At 37.5% G+C, this 16,262-nt stretch overlaps 2 protein-coding genes across 5 annotated transcripts in view; both read left to right on the top strand.

Annotated features, from left to right (window-relative positions):
* Positions 1 to 16,262, top strand: part of LOC136037695 (uncharacterized) — a gene marked incomplete in the record, with an annotated part of 547,833 nt that overhangs the window by 339,932 nt on the left and 191,639 nt on the right.
* LOC136037687 (kinesin-associated protein 3-like) overlaps positions 1 to 16,262 on the top strand; it is a 107,928-nt gene that overhangs the window by 53,102 nt on the left and 38,564 nt on the right. For 3 of the 4 annotated variants that reach the window (XM_065720440.1, XM_065720439.1, XM_065720442.1), the window contains exons 6-7: positions 2,266 to 2,395; positions 7,078 to 7,274. In XM_065720440.1, the coding sequence (XP_065576512.1) occupies positions 2,266 to 2,395; positions 7,078 to 7,274 (327 nt within the window). Of the gene's footprint in view, positions 1 to 2,265; positions 2,396 to 7,077; positions 7,275 to 10,702; positions 10,817 to 16,262 lie in introns of all 4 variants that reach the window. The other variant, XM_065720441.1, reaches the window with a different exon arrangement.

The raw sequence follows: 16,262 nt of genomic DNA, 5'->3' as shown, positions 1-16,262 counted from the left end.
AGAATGTGATGCTGCTGGCATACATTGGTTGGAACAATGACGTGACAAGTGTATAAATTTTTTAGAGGACTCTGTTGAAAAGTAGCCATAGCTTTGAATTGGCTAAATAAATTGTGTCTTGGCTACAACGACTTATCGCGTTAATTATTGATGTTTTGCATTTGTGACACTACTTAAATAAGGTAATGTTCTTGTAGGTCAACTGAAGGTATATAGAAAGAGGAGGGAGAAGGGGGAGACTCAGCCCTCAACAGGAGAGTCCAAAAATTTATGATTTCTTCTTTTAATTTCCCACATTTCCTGCAAAATCTGTCTGATTTTATTCAGAAACTCCTCCTTGACTTATTTGACTTAGGCTATTGACGCATGATATGAGGCATAGAGAGCGTAGCAACGTTGCTTCTTCAGATGGACCGCTCTGCAGCAATAAGGGGGCCTCGTCTGGAGCGATGTCGGCCATGTTGAGAAACTGTAGGTTGTCCTTCTATCTGGTCTATCCTACCCCTTGGGTGCGACCAACAGTTTGATTGGGGGTTAAAGTCATACAAGAATCTAGGAGGGGCTGTCGGTGGCATCCGAAGGGGATACACCTATCATTTAAGAGTTCGCTTGGCAATTTAACTTGCGAATGGAACTTGGTGAGTAAGGACAAGGAGTCTCTCATTATCCACAAAATTGTCATGTCGGAGCCCTTTCATTTGACAGAGTTATTTCATCTGGGAGGTTTCTATCGCGCTGAAGATGCTGAATTTGAGGGGCCTTGTCTCAGCCATGTTTAGCAGGACTGAGCTCACGAATGAAATACGTGCATCTTCGTGCATCTAGAAGTATGGGGCGATGTTTTAATGGCTTTGAGTCTTCCAAAGACAAAGGTGAATTTTGGGATTTGGCTTCCCAGTTTTGCATCCTTAGAACCATCATTCGATATCAGGGAGCCAAGACAGGTGAAGTTAGTAACAACCTCAGTGTGGGCTCTGCAAACTGTAATGAATTCGGGGAGGCTAATTTGGACTGGCGGTTTGACTGCCATTATTTTAGTTTTGCCAATTTACTCTAAGCCCGGCTTTTCCAGCTTCTTTCTACAGGACATTCAGAGCATCTATCAGCTATTGCGTGGACTCGGTAGCGAGCGCAAGTCAATCTTCGAAGTCGATGTCAGTCAAGACTCGAATTCGAAATTGGAGGCCAAATGGCAATTGATCGGTAAAAGTCACAACGTGGTCTATGACATAATTAAACAATTCTGGGGTCACTGCCTACCCTTGTTGCTCACCAGTTTTTATGGTAAAAGACGTGCTTCTCAAGGGTAGACAATATTTGGTAGGCAGTCCGAGGGAGTGGACTATTTGCCATAAAGATTAACAGGACTGAATCTAAAACAGCATGAAAGTTCACAAAGGCTATATAAGCTTTTCCACAGAATTTGTAATTATAACTGTGAATTAAAAAAAGGGGATAGTTGTAGGAAAAGTCAAAGTCATGGCCAATTGTAGAAAAAGCCAAGACAGATTGTCCAATTAAATGGGCATCAAGTGCAAGGTCAATTTTAACCCCTTGATTACCGTTTTTACTGTCTCCCACTTATGCTACACCTCTCATGCATGTCACTCCACAATGCCGAACTAGAGTCAACCTGTTGAGGTTCTAGCTTGCCCTTACGCAATTATAATTGCCAAATTGACAGTTATAATTGACAATTGTCGAGGCTCTTTGTCATTGACTCTTTGTAATGGAGATTTAGACGATGGTCAATTTTTATTCCAGGGATAGGCGAGGGTCTTGAGATAAAAGAAGGCTGGTCATCCGAGGTTTTTTCCTGTGAGTGTTTTTGAAGTTATAAATTATTTTTGTCATGACACGCTAATGCAGGCTCCGGCTATTATAGTGAATAAATATATTTCTATTCTACCCGAAGTAGTTGTTGTGCTACTCATTGCAATCAGTTTCTGGCGGAGGGTTGAAAGCCCAACCGACCCTAGGCCCAGGATTTGATTAGAGCTAGGTGAAACCTAGATGCTGAAATCCTCGGGGTGCGCTCTATCCGTTTCATCAGGTTGAGCCCACCCTTATAAAGGGGGATTTATTAGGAAAAATCCCGTATCCAGAGGCACTTGGTCAGCAAATAAATTCTTCCTCATGTCGGAAGAACTCCACTTACCTCCCAAATTTCTCCCTCCTCCCACCCACCCCCCTCATCCCGCCGCCAAAAATACGTAATTATATACTTGTGGTTGAACTTTATCTTTAATATTTTATTTGTTTTAGGTCGGCTCAACTGTGATGGACTTTGTAAATGTTCTAGTCACCAAGTACAAAGCCCCGAGAACGAACCAAGATAGTAATATTAAAGCGGAACTGGATGGAGTTAGAAGAAGCATAGAAAAAATTCTGCAAGGTTTGTTATCTACTTTTTACAACCACTTTAGGCATACATAGAAACGTTAGCTTTATAAGATAAAGTCTGCCGCTTTGGCAATTCATTCTCCAGTTTCTTGTCAGTAACAGATTTGAACTCCCATAGTTTATTCTTGAGATTTCTTTTCAGTGTTTTTCTTTTCAAGTGTTGGCTTCTATAAATTTTGTTTCGTACTTTGGTGTCAAGTAGTTTCTTGATTCTACTATCCTGAATTTTCTAAAGAATATTCAATAAAGTCGGAAACAAAATTTTGATCTCCATGAATAGTGAGGGGGTTTCAGATCCGACTGGCCAGTACCCCCTTCAAATGTGGATCCGGACACTTTTCTTTACAAACTTCCTCAAAGTGCAGTGAAAGAAAATGAAATATCGAAGAATAAAAGCAGCTTGAAGAAAAAAAAACACATTGAAATAAAATGAAATCTCTAAAAAAAGCTTTTAAAAAAACGTCTTGAAGGAAAAACGAAATTCAGATGAAAAAATCTCTTAAAGTATTATGTAACATCCCACGTGTGCATTGTCATTACGTAACACTCAACGCGTTTGTCATCCTTAGTTATAAGCGGGGATTCCCTAAAGGCCCTGAAGAAACGAGTCATGCGAGAATGCGTTATCGTTAATACAGGTAAACTATTCCCTATTATGTAAGAACCGAAGAAATCTTGAAGAAAAACGTCGAGAAAACTGAAATCTCGAAAAACGTCTTGAAATGCCTTGAAACATCTTGAATAAATGCCTTGAAGAAAAATGTCTTAAAAAACGTCTTGATATATCTTGAAACGTCTTGAAGAAAAATGTCTTAAAACCATCTTGAAAGGTCGTGAAACGTCTTGAAAATGTCTTGAAGAAAACACCTCCTATTACGTAACAAACACTTGCATCTTGACTTTCGGACTCTACCAAGTTTTATTACGTAACATCCAAAGAAATCATTTGCTTCAGTAAATAAAGTCCATTGCGTGACATACAGGTGCACCATAGCTTTACATAACATTAACACCTGGTCGTTGTCGTCGGAATGGCGGGATATGTGTGTCGTCAGAATGGCGGGATCTGTGTGTTCTTGTAATGGAGGGATAAGTGTGTCACCGGAATGATGGGATATGTTTGTCGTCGAAATTGGGGGAACGTTTGTCGTTGGTATGGTGGGATATATTTGTCGTTGGAATGGTGGGATATGTGTGTCGTTGGAATGGTGGTATTTTTGTGTCGTCAGAATGGTGGGATATGTGTGTTGTTGGAATGGGGGTGAGGTTAGGTGAACAACCAATCCGCTATTACTTGACAAGCACCTGCGTCTTGAAGAAGTTTCTTTAAAAAAAGTGTCCGGAACAGGATTTGAAAGTAATGCTGGCCCGTCAGATCTGGAACCAACTCACAACTTTCATGACGCGAAACATTTTGAGAAACCCAGGAACCTTGTAATCGAAGCCTTACATTGAATTTCCAATGCTTACCCGATTTACTTTGTATGTTATGTTTTTTTCACTTTGGCTGTGGAGAATGAAAGGATTTATTTCAACCACCCAAAGTATGGTGGCCAAACAATTTATTGGCCGAATAAAGATTGTTTGCTATTGCTTTTATTCAAGATTTTCAATTTAGAATTGATTAAATAGTATCTGTGATCGTCCTTATTTTATTAAAAACTAAATAAAAAAGATTTCTTTATTTCATTCCAATTTTTTTAAATCTATAAATAAGGTACTTCAGTAAAAAGAAATATGCTAAAATTTAGAGGTTCTTGACCTACACCTTGTCAGTAGCCAATTGATTTAAGGGTATTAGAGTCAAATTCTTACTTTCCACAATTGAAGGTTGAAGCTATTACGGTATAACATACAAGTGTTGTGCAATCTGTTTTGGCTCAGGGCGGAAAAGTCCTTTATTGTTTTCTCAAATACGCCGTTGGATAGAATAGGATAGATAACCATTTCGCAGTTACAAAGGGGTTCGTTAAAACACAGTTATATTTTCTTGTAATTTTTATATTATAATAATTTATTGTATATCTGCTTACAAAATATAAGAAAAAAACTAAGCCCTGAATAATAAATAAAACGAAAGAATTGCTACGACTACTGCTACTGCTACTGACAACTCACTGCTGCTCTAAGCCGTCTGAGGCCAACACAACTGTGCACGCTCCTTCTCTATCTCAATCTATTCAAAGCCTCCCTCTTTATACCCTCCCTGGAAGTTCCCATTTCTCTTAAATTCTTCCTTACGACATCCTCCCACCCCAACCGAGGACAACCTGCTTTTCAATTAAACCTGAACGGTTGGCCGAACAGGAATCTTTGGCAATATGTCCTCCTTCATCCTTAGGACCTGCTCTAGCCATCTCAATCTCTCATTAAAGCCCTAGAAGGCTGAATTGAACCACACTTTTGCACAGCCTACTGTTTGAGATACGGTCAGTGTGTGCTACCATCTAATGATATTGCAAAAGGGACATATTACTGTAAATTACAAATATTAATATCCAAGCTTAAAGGAGGTCAACGGCACGTCGAAGGACAGGAATTGGTTCTTATCAATCAACCATTCCTCTAATTCAGGGATCAACAATTACTGTGGTAGGCTATGTGTCCTAAACAAATATGTTTCCTATATACAGAGTAATGCATGGTGGAAATTTAAGTTACCTAGACAAACCTGAATGACTACTAAGCTTGTCTGTGCCAGTGCCATAACCGGAATATATAGTAGACCCTCAAGAGTGCATCTGCAGAGAGCAATCAAGCTAAAGTTAGTTTGCTAAAATCAAACTTAAATGGTAACAGCTTTTCATAGCTTACCCGTAGGCTGGAAATAACTTGGTAAAACACGAGAAGCCTCGAAGCTCTCAAATTACCTCCGTAGGAGATACCTAGATACTTGATGTTTGGTCCATTGAAAGCATTATCTCCCTCTATCTTAACGAATACAGATTGTAGACGGGGTTGAGCTTTAGGTGACAAAGACGGTTCAAAAACAAAAAAAAGTTGGTTTCTGCTGGGCTATACTCCGGGAGACATCGCGTAACTCCTGAGTAGAATATTAATATTGGCCTGTTGGTCAATGGATGAGGTTCTGATCATGAGAACTTCCACGGCATAACGCAGTAGGCTAGAGTTCATGCCATCTATGAAAAAAATTACTTGATAAATGTCTAGTTAAACTAGATGTTGACGTGTTGAACAAACAGGCTCAGAACTGAACTTTATTGCAGGCCAGGATATAGCTCAAACGCTGATGAAATTAAACTTTTAGACAGTATAACACAAATAGAGCTATTAAATCACCAAAAACCATACTTTTCTAACAACAATAGTATTAATGCCTTAATCCCGCTAGTAACTTTCGAATGAATTACCGAATGAAACACAGTAGATGCGTTAAGCCACACAGTAACAGAAACTATCCTTACTGCTGACGTATTGCAACAATACGCGTGAAAAGACGATACCCAAAACCAGAACCTAAATGACGATGAAAACTGGATTGCCTGTGCAGTAATAAATTTGACATTTCTTAGTTAGCTCAAGTAGTACAGTTTCAAAAACATTATCTGACTTGCTAGACACTCTGACTTCTTCGTAACTAGAACAGAAGTTGCTGTTGTTACCTTTTTCAAAATGTTCGAGACAATACCAAGGCAAGGTGATATTGAAACTGCATTCGAGTCAAGACACATCTGGAATAGCAAGTTAAGATGGTCAAATTACAATCCGGAACCAACTTAATGATATCTACGTTATTTGTAAAAAAAAAAAAAATAATTATGTTTTGCTGTCTTGAGAAGAAATCAGACGTCACAAATCAATACAACCCAATTTGTTGTGACAGGCCACCAATCAAATACAACCATTTTTTACTTTAACATTTAATGTGCTTTTTGAGGTTTTGTCGGTCCAGTCTACGCACCAACATTTTCAAGCTGATTTAATGAAAAAAAAAATTGTCCCAATTGGACACATCATGAATTGTTTTAATCCGACTTTTGATAAATACAATCTAATCTAATTCTTTCAAGACATTTCATCACTGACGACGTCTGTTTGGCCCATTCTATATGTGTTCAGTTTGTTGCAAGCTAATAAGGGACAAAAAATTAACACCTATTTCTGGCGTCAAGAATTGATCTGACCATTCTTTTTTCTTCATTTTTGTTTTCATTGAGGTCTCCTTATCTCTGCCTATTTTCCAAGTAAGTTTCAAGCCCATCATAAAAAACAAGATTTTTTATATTTTAGCATTTGAAAGTTGCAAACTAATAAGGGACAATAAAAAATGAGGCCTATTTGGAATGTCAAGAATCGATACGACCAATTTTTTCTTTTTTTTCGTAAATTAGGGCTCTCATGCATGTTGAATATGATATCGCACTTTTCATTAAAATTGCACCAATGTTTTACGAAGTTTTTCGCTATTCTTCCAAATGGTATTTCAACCTTAATGAATTTAACCTATTTGCAATCAGCGTCAAAGGAAAATCTTTTTGATCTATATGTTCCTTTCAATCTTTCATGTTTTCAAGCTCTGGTTGCTAATTGTGAGAGTCAGTGTTTATTTGTATTTTGTTGCCAGTGCTTTATATCCTCATTCATAGTAATTTTCTTCATTCAATATTTCATACGAGTTAATTTCTGCTTGTTTTATTTCAATTTGTATTTCAGTTAGTTTTTCGCTTCTTGATCTATTGGCAGAGGATGTGAATGTTCAATCAAAAATGGTTCATCGGGGTATAATACATATAATTGCCATTTCCCTTAGAAAATTTGCGTTGGATGGGAATGGTGACAAGTATTGGATTCGATCTGCCCTTCTGCTTTTACATTCCACTTCGGTGTTTAGAGAAGCTGTTAGTGAAATGGTAATGGTTTTAGTTACGTTTAGTTAGTTATGATTGAGTATCATGTCAGGGTAAACAATTGCTTCCTCGACAAAATATTTTGAAAACAGTAGTTGATGAGTGAAACTTTCTAAAATTTTTGGAGTGGATATTTGAGCTGATTTTTGAAATTTTTGGTCACCTGGCTCTACTACTTTTCTTAACTTGTCAAAAAATGTTAGTCCAGTAAGAGTTTGTTTACCCTGAGATTCGAGTGTATTATCTGAGAAAGAGGCTTTCAAAATTAGCGTATCATATCAAAATGTTAGCTTGTGGTACTCTGTCGCTGATTTAAAATAACTATATCTATTAAAAGTTAATTTATATGTTAAGCTAGAAGAAATGAAATAAGGCGAGTGCAAGATTGTAAATGCAAGGTTGAACTGAAGGATGAGGCCAGCTGCGAAAAAGAAAGATATTTCTGTATACACACAAGTAAAAACCACAATATTCTGTGCTACTGTATTTGAATAGTTTCTTTAGCCACACTGCCTTTCCTTTAAAGTGAAATGAAAATATAACAACGGGTCAAACTTTGATTTAAGATATTGGACTTTGTGAGAAAACAGTGACGATCATTATCACCGTATATGAGGGGAGTGAATGTTGTGTCAAGACGCCAGAGGGTCAGCCCATTTATTTTGGATCCTGTCAGGAGTAAAATTAGGACATATTCTATTACCATTACTTTTTTATGATAATTATTGATTACACCCTTCGGAGCACAGAGACAGGAGGCCTCTGCAGAATATTGAACATTCACTGGTCACAGAAGACGACAAACCATGTCAAATGTCCATCTCTGAAATGACGGGACAACCTCTAGTGATCGACATTATCAGAGCTCGAAGGTGGAAACATTTGGGAGACGTTATCCGTATGGAAGACTATAGACTCCATGAAGTCGTCTTACATCGGTAACCAGCAAGAAGCTATAGTCGGTGAAGACCCACAAACATACTGTGTCAGACCTGAGGAATTTATCCAACCAGCACACCTCCGTTGAATCAGAATAGTAGTACAAAAATGCACTGCAAACCTGATGGATAATTGGTGGCTTCTCCATGATGCCCTGGGTGCCTTAGGACGCACAGGGGGTCTTAGAGTCTAAGGTAAGTGGACATTTTGAGAAGTAAAAATAATACGTCTCATCCCAAACCTTTTATCAACAAAAAAAAAGATAAAATGAAATAAGCTTATATTTAACAGTACTCAAACACTAGGAAATGGTAAAAATATGAGGTATTTATTTTTTATTTCGTTTTAGTTTATTTCTCATCTTTTTATGATATTTCATTGCGCGAGTTGACTGTTTAATCTAGGCTCTTGTTTCCTTTTGTCTTTTCTGTTAGTAAAGTTTTTTTTTTACGTGAAGCTGAAACATCCGAAGTTTTAATTTTACATTTTATTTTCATTTGTTATTGTATTTTCATTTCCTTTTAACTAATGTACGGGTCATAAAAGTGATCATTTCGTTTTATAGTGTTATCTGTATTATAAATGTCAAAGATTCAAATGACCTTATTACTTAATTTATAGAAGCTATTCCTCGGTCTTGTTACTTGCAGACATACTGCAAAAACATCTCCCAGCCCATTAAAACAGACGTTTGACTTGGAAAAACATCAGCTCGTCGGTTATTTAAAATTCTGTTTATTCATTCGTGTATTCCTTATCTTTCTAGACGTATATGTCTAAAAATAAATATGTTTGACAATATTGTGAATCTCCAAAAGGCATCAGAAACAGTTTAAGCAAATGATGTCAGTTAACAGATGAGTCTTAGTTTAGTCTCTAGATTGATAGCAACTTTTTGGATTTATTGAATGTTAAAATCTGCTTTGAAATGGTACTAATTCAGTGCATCGAACTTTAATAAATTCAGTGACCTTAAGTGATTACAGAAGTTTTACAATACTCCACTCCGGATTAAAATATAAAGTGACCTTATTGTTGTGGACTTATTATGGATAGTTTTGTTTGGATGTAATAATACGGTAGCACCAACAGGTATGACATTTTTGCGTCTTCAACAATTTTTAAGTTTGAATTTTAGAAGTTATTTTATAAGCCACATTCATCCAATTTGTTGCTAATTCGGTGACAGCCTGTGCAGAAGAGATCGGGAAAAAATACAAGAGCCGTATCGGTAAATACGTGTGCAATCATATACTATACATCGAATTCCCACCAACTCGATGTTAGCCCTGCGAGCTAAACTGTAGGAATTGTGCCGTTCCGTTGCTGGTAACGAGAGGAGTGTTACAATAGATGGGAGGAAATTAATCGTATATCACTAGCAGTTGACCTTGTCAAACCGCCTTACCAACTCACTATGTTTGGAACGATTAAAAAGAACGTACGGAAGATCCCTCTTGAACATGTTGCAACAGAAGGACGCCATGAAGGAACCTCCACTTCTGCTTCGACAGGGAGAAGACTCTGGTTTTGTATTCGCCAAAGAAGGGAAAGCTGGTGCTTCTTCTGTCAGCCATGGATTAATGTGTCTCGCTTGTTGAGTCTGGAATGGCAGAGATAGTTGACACGCATAATCAAAAGAAGTTTGCTGTTAATTCTTCTTTATATTAAATTTGCTGTGGTAGAAACTAGTAATACCCCATCTTCAACATTGCCTGACTTGGCTGAGTTCGCCCCGAGCAGTTTGTGATTCTATTTGACAGATAATTCGTATTACACCCTGTCTTAAAGGAAGCAGCAACAGGCTTGATAACAACGTAGTGTGCAAGCTCTATTTCTCACCATTTGACCAGAAGACATCTCGAGTCCATAGGTACTGCAAACGTCAGACTTGCCCCACCTACACGTTAGATGTTCGTAATTACTAAGGTTTTTTGTGATTAATTGTGCATAGGTATCTGAATTAGGATAAATAACCTTTCATTTGCTGCAAATTAGAAGTTTCCACTAGTTACTATTTCGAAGTTATACGCTTTCAAACTTGCTTCTGTTAACTTGACCGAATGCAGTGTTTACGTTTTTCTCTAATGCCATTACTATTCTAGGGTTAATTTAGGTTTTTATTTTCAATGGGTTTTTTTCCTTACTCGAATTTTAGAGAAGTGCAATGCTGCCCTAATTTGACTCTTTTTTTCTTCGATACATTTATTGTCACCTATTTAATCGGTTTGGTTTTGTCCTTGCTTCCTTTTTCAACTTTGCACACGTTCCGTTCCAATATTCCAGTTTTAGTCCATCTTTTAATCCTTCATATCGTTCTTTTGTAGTTTCTTGATGCCACTATTGTGTTTTATTTTGTTTATTTGCTTAAAATTTAGTTTTCCACTCTCTTTTCCAACGAAAAAGTAAATTATAAAAAGATAGCATAAAGCTACGTCGGCAAATGGCAGCTTTTTGCAAAGTATATTTATGAAATTTCACTATTTCTTTAGACAAGCGACTCAGGTTTACTGGCAAAGTTCACCCGACCTATTGAGAAGGACAAAAAACGACAAATTTTGGCGAATGGACTTGGGTCACCCTCTCCACGGCCTAAATCTCAAAGTGTAAGAAGTATTCCGTGAATGTAGCACTTCGCTTGTGACTTATATCACTTCCCCTACAAATTCCTTTGACTGACTTTTACCTGCAATTGACAAATTCATTTTAGGATTATTGATTTAGCTCTAGATTGTCTTAAAATTGCTGTTTTTGGTAGTGCATTTAGGACAGAAAAGAAAACATGGATCTTCTAGTAGTGCATTTACTAGTAAAAATAACCCAGCTATTGTTGCAGAGCTTGTGTAATATATCGAGGAAATTCCTCTGCTTCTAACACGCATTTCAACGCTAAATTGAACATTCTTGTCATCTACAGTTCTGCAAAAAGGTCTTTTTTTATTATCCTTGTGATTGTTGGTTAAAAAAAATGCATGTTACCCGTCATTAAGTGTTTTCTCATGCAATTTTGTGCACTTAAACCAAAACCGTTTTTAGGTATGTCGAAAGAGGAAGGGTTTATGCGTAATTACTTTACTGATTATAAATTTGGGAGTACTACCGCAAAACAGAAGTCCAAAATCAAAACACGTTAGGTAAATATTTCGTAAATAGTGGACTTGTTCCTTGTAAACTAAATACGAGTCACTGGAAGATTTTCAATCCATATGAATGGATAACCCAAAGGGTGTTGGGCCTGCTCCCCCTTTAAATAGTTTGAAGGATGAGGAGGATGTGGTTGGTGTTTTCTGGAGGAATTTTCTCATCATAATCTTAGGGACTTGTTTGAATGACCATATAACAAACAACAAGCTTCACGAAACATTTGGCTCAGTCCCAGTTTGTGGAGCTGTTGGGGAAAAGGCTTAAGACTGTTAGGTTGAATTATCCGGTGAATAATGATAGGCTGCTGAAAAGAGTTTTTTTTTTTAACCATCCATCCGAGATAAACTAAAAGTAAGACCTCCTCCAATGAGAAAGAAAGAAGTCGTGAATTCGCTTTACGTCGGTAAAGCGAATCGGAACTTGGAAGACGAGTGTAAAAAGTGAACCCTTGAACTTGAACCCTTGAACTGTGTTTGTAGCTGTCTTGATCTTCAGTGAGTAAGACTAAGTGCCCAAGTTGTTCCTTTTTTGGGCCTGCTACTCACTTTAGCCTCTATAAGTCTAGTTGTGTCTCCAATTGTCATTTAGACAGTTAAACAAATGGGTTAGCGTATCTTTCTGGAACTTGGTGGTAAATAAGACATGCAAAGGGAAGATGTTAAAAATATTACTCAGAAAGGTCACTTTCTGCTGTTTTTTTTTTTTTTTTTTTTTTTTTAATCGACAACCTTCTTAATAATTACAGCATTCATGTCATTATCAGCTAACTAATTATGAATAAACACGGAAGTTACCGCAGCGTTAGTGAAAATACTGAAGAGCTTGATCCACATACTTTATATCTGTTTTTATGGCACTTGGTATTAACCAAGTGACATATAGCAGTCGCCAATTCTGTCGGTCTGTCTGTCTGTCTGTCGGTCTGTCGGTCTGTCGGTCTGTCTGTCCCGGTTTTGCTACTTTAGGCACTTCCAGGTAAGCTAGGACGATGAAATTTGGCAAGCGTATCAGGGACCGCACCAGATTAAATTAGAAATAGTCGTTTTCCCGATTTGACCATCTGGGGGGGAGTGGGGGCCCGGTTAATTCGCAAAAAATAGAAAAAATGAAGTATTTTTAACTTATCAGCGGGTATTTGGATCTTAATGAAATTTCACGTTTGGAATGATATTGTGTCTTAGAGCTCTTATTTTAAATCCCGACCGGATCTGATGACATTGGGGGGAGTCGGAGGGGGAAAACCTAAAGTCCCGGTTTTGCTACTTTAGGCACTTCCAGGTAAGCTAGGACGATGAAATTTGGCAAGCGTATCAGGGACCGGACCAGATTAAATTAGAAATAGTCGTTTTCCCGATTTGACCATCTGGGGGGGGGAGTAGGGGCCGGTTAATTCGGAAAAATAGAAAAAATGAAGTATTTTTAACTTATGAGCGGGTGATTGGATCTTAATGAAATTTGATGTTTGGAATGATATTGTGTCTCAGAGCTCTTATTTTAAATCCCGACTTGGTCTGATGACATTGGGGGGAGTTGGAGGGGGGAAACCTAAAATCTTGGAAAACACTTAGAGTAGAGGGATCGGGATGAAACTTGATGGGAAAAATAAGCGCAAGTCCTAGATACATGATTGACATAATCGGAACTTATTTGTTCTCTTTGGGGTAGTTGGGGGGGGGGAGTAAGTCTTAAAAATTAGAAAAATGAGGTATTTTCAACTTGCGAACGGGTGATCGGATCTCAATGAAATTTGATGTTTAGAAGGATATCGTGTCTTAGAGCTCTTATTTTAAATCCCGACCAGATCTTGTGATGGGGGCGGGGAGTTGGGAGGGGGAACCTAAAACTTGGAAAACACTTAGAGTGGAGGGATCGGGATGAAACATGGTGGGAAAAATAAACACAAGTCCTAGATAGATGATTGACATAAACGGAACGGATCCGCTCTCTTTTGGGTAGTTGGGGGGGGGGGGGGTTAATTCTGAAAAATTAGAAAAAATGAGGTATTTTTAACTTACGAACGGGTGATTGGATCTCCATGAAATTTGATTTTTAGAAGGATATCGTGGCTCAAAGCTCTTATTTTAAATCCTGACCGGATCTGGTGACATTGGGGGAAGTTTGGGGTGGGGAGACCCAAAATGATGGGAAACGCTTAGATTGGAGGGATTGCGATGAAACTTGGTTGGAAAAATAAGCAAAAGTCTTGCATACGTAATTTACATAATTGGAACGGATCCGCTCAATTGCGGGGGGGGGGGGGGGGTAATTCTGAAAAATAAGAAAAATAACGTATTTTTAACTTACGAAGGAGTGATCGGATCTTCATGAAACTTCATATTTAGAAGGACCTCGTAACTCTGATATCTTATTTTAAATCTCAACCGGATCAAACGTAATTGGGGGGGGGCAGTTGGGGGGACCGGAAATCTTAGAAAATACTTAAAGCGGTGAGATCAGGATGAAACTGGATGGGAAGAATAGAAACCTGTCTAAGATACGTGACTGACATAACTGGACCGGATCTGCTCTCTTTGGTGGAATTGGGAGGGGGGAGGTAATTTTGAAAATTGAGGTATTTGTAACTTACGAAAGGGTGACCAGATCTTAATGAAATTGGATATTTAGAAGGATCTTGTGCTATAAAGTTTAACTTTAGGTTCTGACCTTCTCACAAGTGCCAAATGAGCTCTTGGCTCTTGGCTCTTCCGACCTCATACCATATGAGCTCTCGGCTCTTCCGACCTCGTCCAAATGAGCTCTTGGCTCTTCCGACCTCGTACCATATGAGCTCTCGGCTCTTCCGACCTCGTCACAAGTGCCATATGAGCTCTTAGCTCTTGTTTAAGATGGGAAGGGGAGCTCAAAATCCCTTGTTTAGGGTATTAGACCATGACAAATTGATTAGCTACCTTACAATTTACATTACCCTACGTTTTCACCTTCTTTGGGCAAAAGTTGATGTTTTGTGGCAGAAAATGGCAAAAAAAACGCTTAGCTGTAGCAAAATCTCTTTGATGGTTGTACGCTGCCCAGGGTTTCATATCCGGTGCTGTAGGACCAAGAATTGCATGGAGATCATACGTTAGCATCTAACGCAAATAATCAAACAAGAAGAAGAATATCGATGGAATGCATAGACTAAGAGTAGGACTTATGATGAATAAGGAAACTTTCAGTCTTATGTATTGGGAGGGGCTTTTAAGAAGTTGTAGTTGCTGATGTAATATCAAACAGTGAAATTATATAATGTGAAAAATTGTCATTTGAACCTTATTCAGGAAGTGTATATATTTTTCGGTTTCTTAATCGTAAAAGTATAAAAAGCAAAAACCAAAGTTTGTGTTAAAATCGTAAAAGAGCTTTCAGCCTTTCAGAAATGGCACTTACCCCTAAGGAACCAACTGACGGATATAGTAGGGATTCGGAAAACGATGAATTTTACACACAGGTACATGAACATTGTCAAAATCCAAGAAAAAGTATAGAATTTTTGTTAGATATGATCTTAAAAACGAACGGAAATTGCAATACTGAAAAACTTGTGTCTGAATTTGTTCGCTGTGCTGTTGTTCACTATGCTCTCAAGTGCTCTTTACGCTAAGGTTTTAACCCCTTCCCCCGATACTTCAAGAACGGGTGCTCTAACACAATAATAACGTGTCAAAAGGTTTTCTGCATAATGCCTCAAAAATGCAAGTCCTTTAAGCAGTAAAATTTTCACTTCAATTAAAAAAAAAATCATTAGATAAAGCTTGTACAAGTTTCAACTGGCCATAACTGTTGCTGCCTTGTGTAATTCTTTCAGTGAAACGCTATTCAAATTTATCGTAATGAGCTGGGGTTTTAAGGTCTGGCATCCAGCTGTATCACAGAGGATAATTCCTTTCCATTTCAAAGGTTAGATTTTCTCTTTAATTCATTTTTCAACGACTTTATTTTTTTCATTCAATTCATATTTAAAATGAACAAAAATTATAAAACAAATTTGCCATTGCCCCCCTTCTCAAACACTCAAATTGGTGGAGTGTCGTTTACGCTTTGTTGAAAACTTGATAGATTGCTTTGTATAGTCAACTGATATGCACTTGAAAGAAGTGGAAGGAAGTACTGACGAAAATCATGACGTTTTAAAATAGTAAAATCATAATATTTTAAAATTAAGTGTCTGAACTTATGGTTTTTTTCTCAAGCAAAAATTTTAGTTTTTAGAGGGTTTGAACAGGTGGTAGCCATGCGAGGTATCTTTCTCAGCTTAAGTTTGATGATACTATTGACTATGTTAGTTTGAATAAGTTTGACTGCATTTATTATATTAGCTTGACTACATATGTTCATATTTCCTTTAAGTTTTAGAGTATGATTTTTTATTTTTTTTGAAAGGAAAAGCCTTTTAGGGAAAAATAGTTCCGTATTAGACTAAGAAAACCGAATTGATTGCCATATGAGCGAACAAATCGTTTAGGTTGTTTAACACAAAAATTTACAACATATCAACCATTTTTTAGCAAAAATTGTGCAGTAATTTTAACATATGAACCTTTACTTTACGCTAAGTAATTATTTCATAACATGAAAAAAGATAAAAAAGGGAACAATTGATGGTAATCAAGAGTAATAAATAAATTCAGGAAATTAACTACAAAAGAGAAAGGATAATAAAAAGAAAATAAAGAACAAATTCACTCGCTTGTTACCCTGAAGTCATGTTTCTGGTCTAGGAATTTGTCTGTACTGTATGAATTTTTCATTTTTATTAGCTATTTTGATTTCCTCCAGAAAGTTTTTCATCTATTTCTGTTAAACTGACCGAATATATTCGCAAGGGCCGAAGTCCCGAGCTGCCTTCTGTTCGAAGGAAATTTTGTGATGCTCGGGCGCCCAAGCTGCTTTAACATTATTAACAAGCCT

This window comes from Artemia franciscana, chromosome 17 (assembly GCF_032884065.1).
Source record: "Artemia franciscana chromosome 17, ASM3288406v1, whole genome shotgun sequence".
Taxonomy (NCBI): Eukaryota; Metazoa; Arthropoda; class Branchiopoda; order Anostraca; family Artemiidae; genus Artemia; species Artemia franciscana.
Note: the sequence above shows the minus strand (reverse complement) of the source record. Positions and strands in the feature narration are given on the sequence as shown.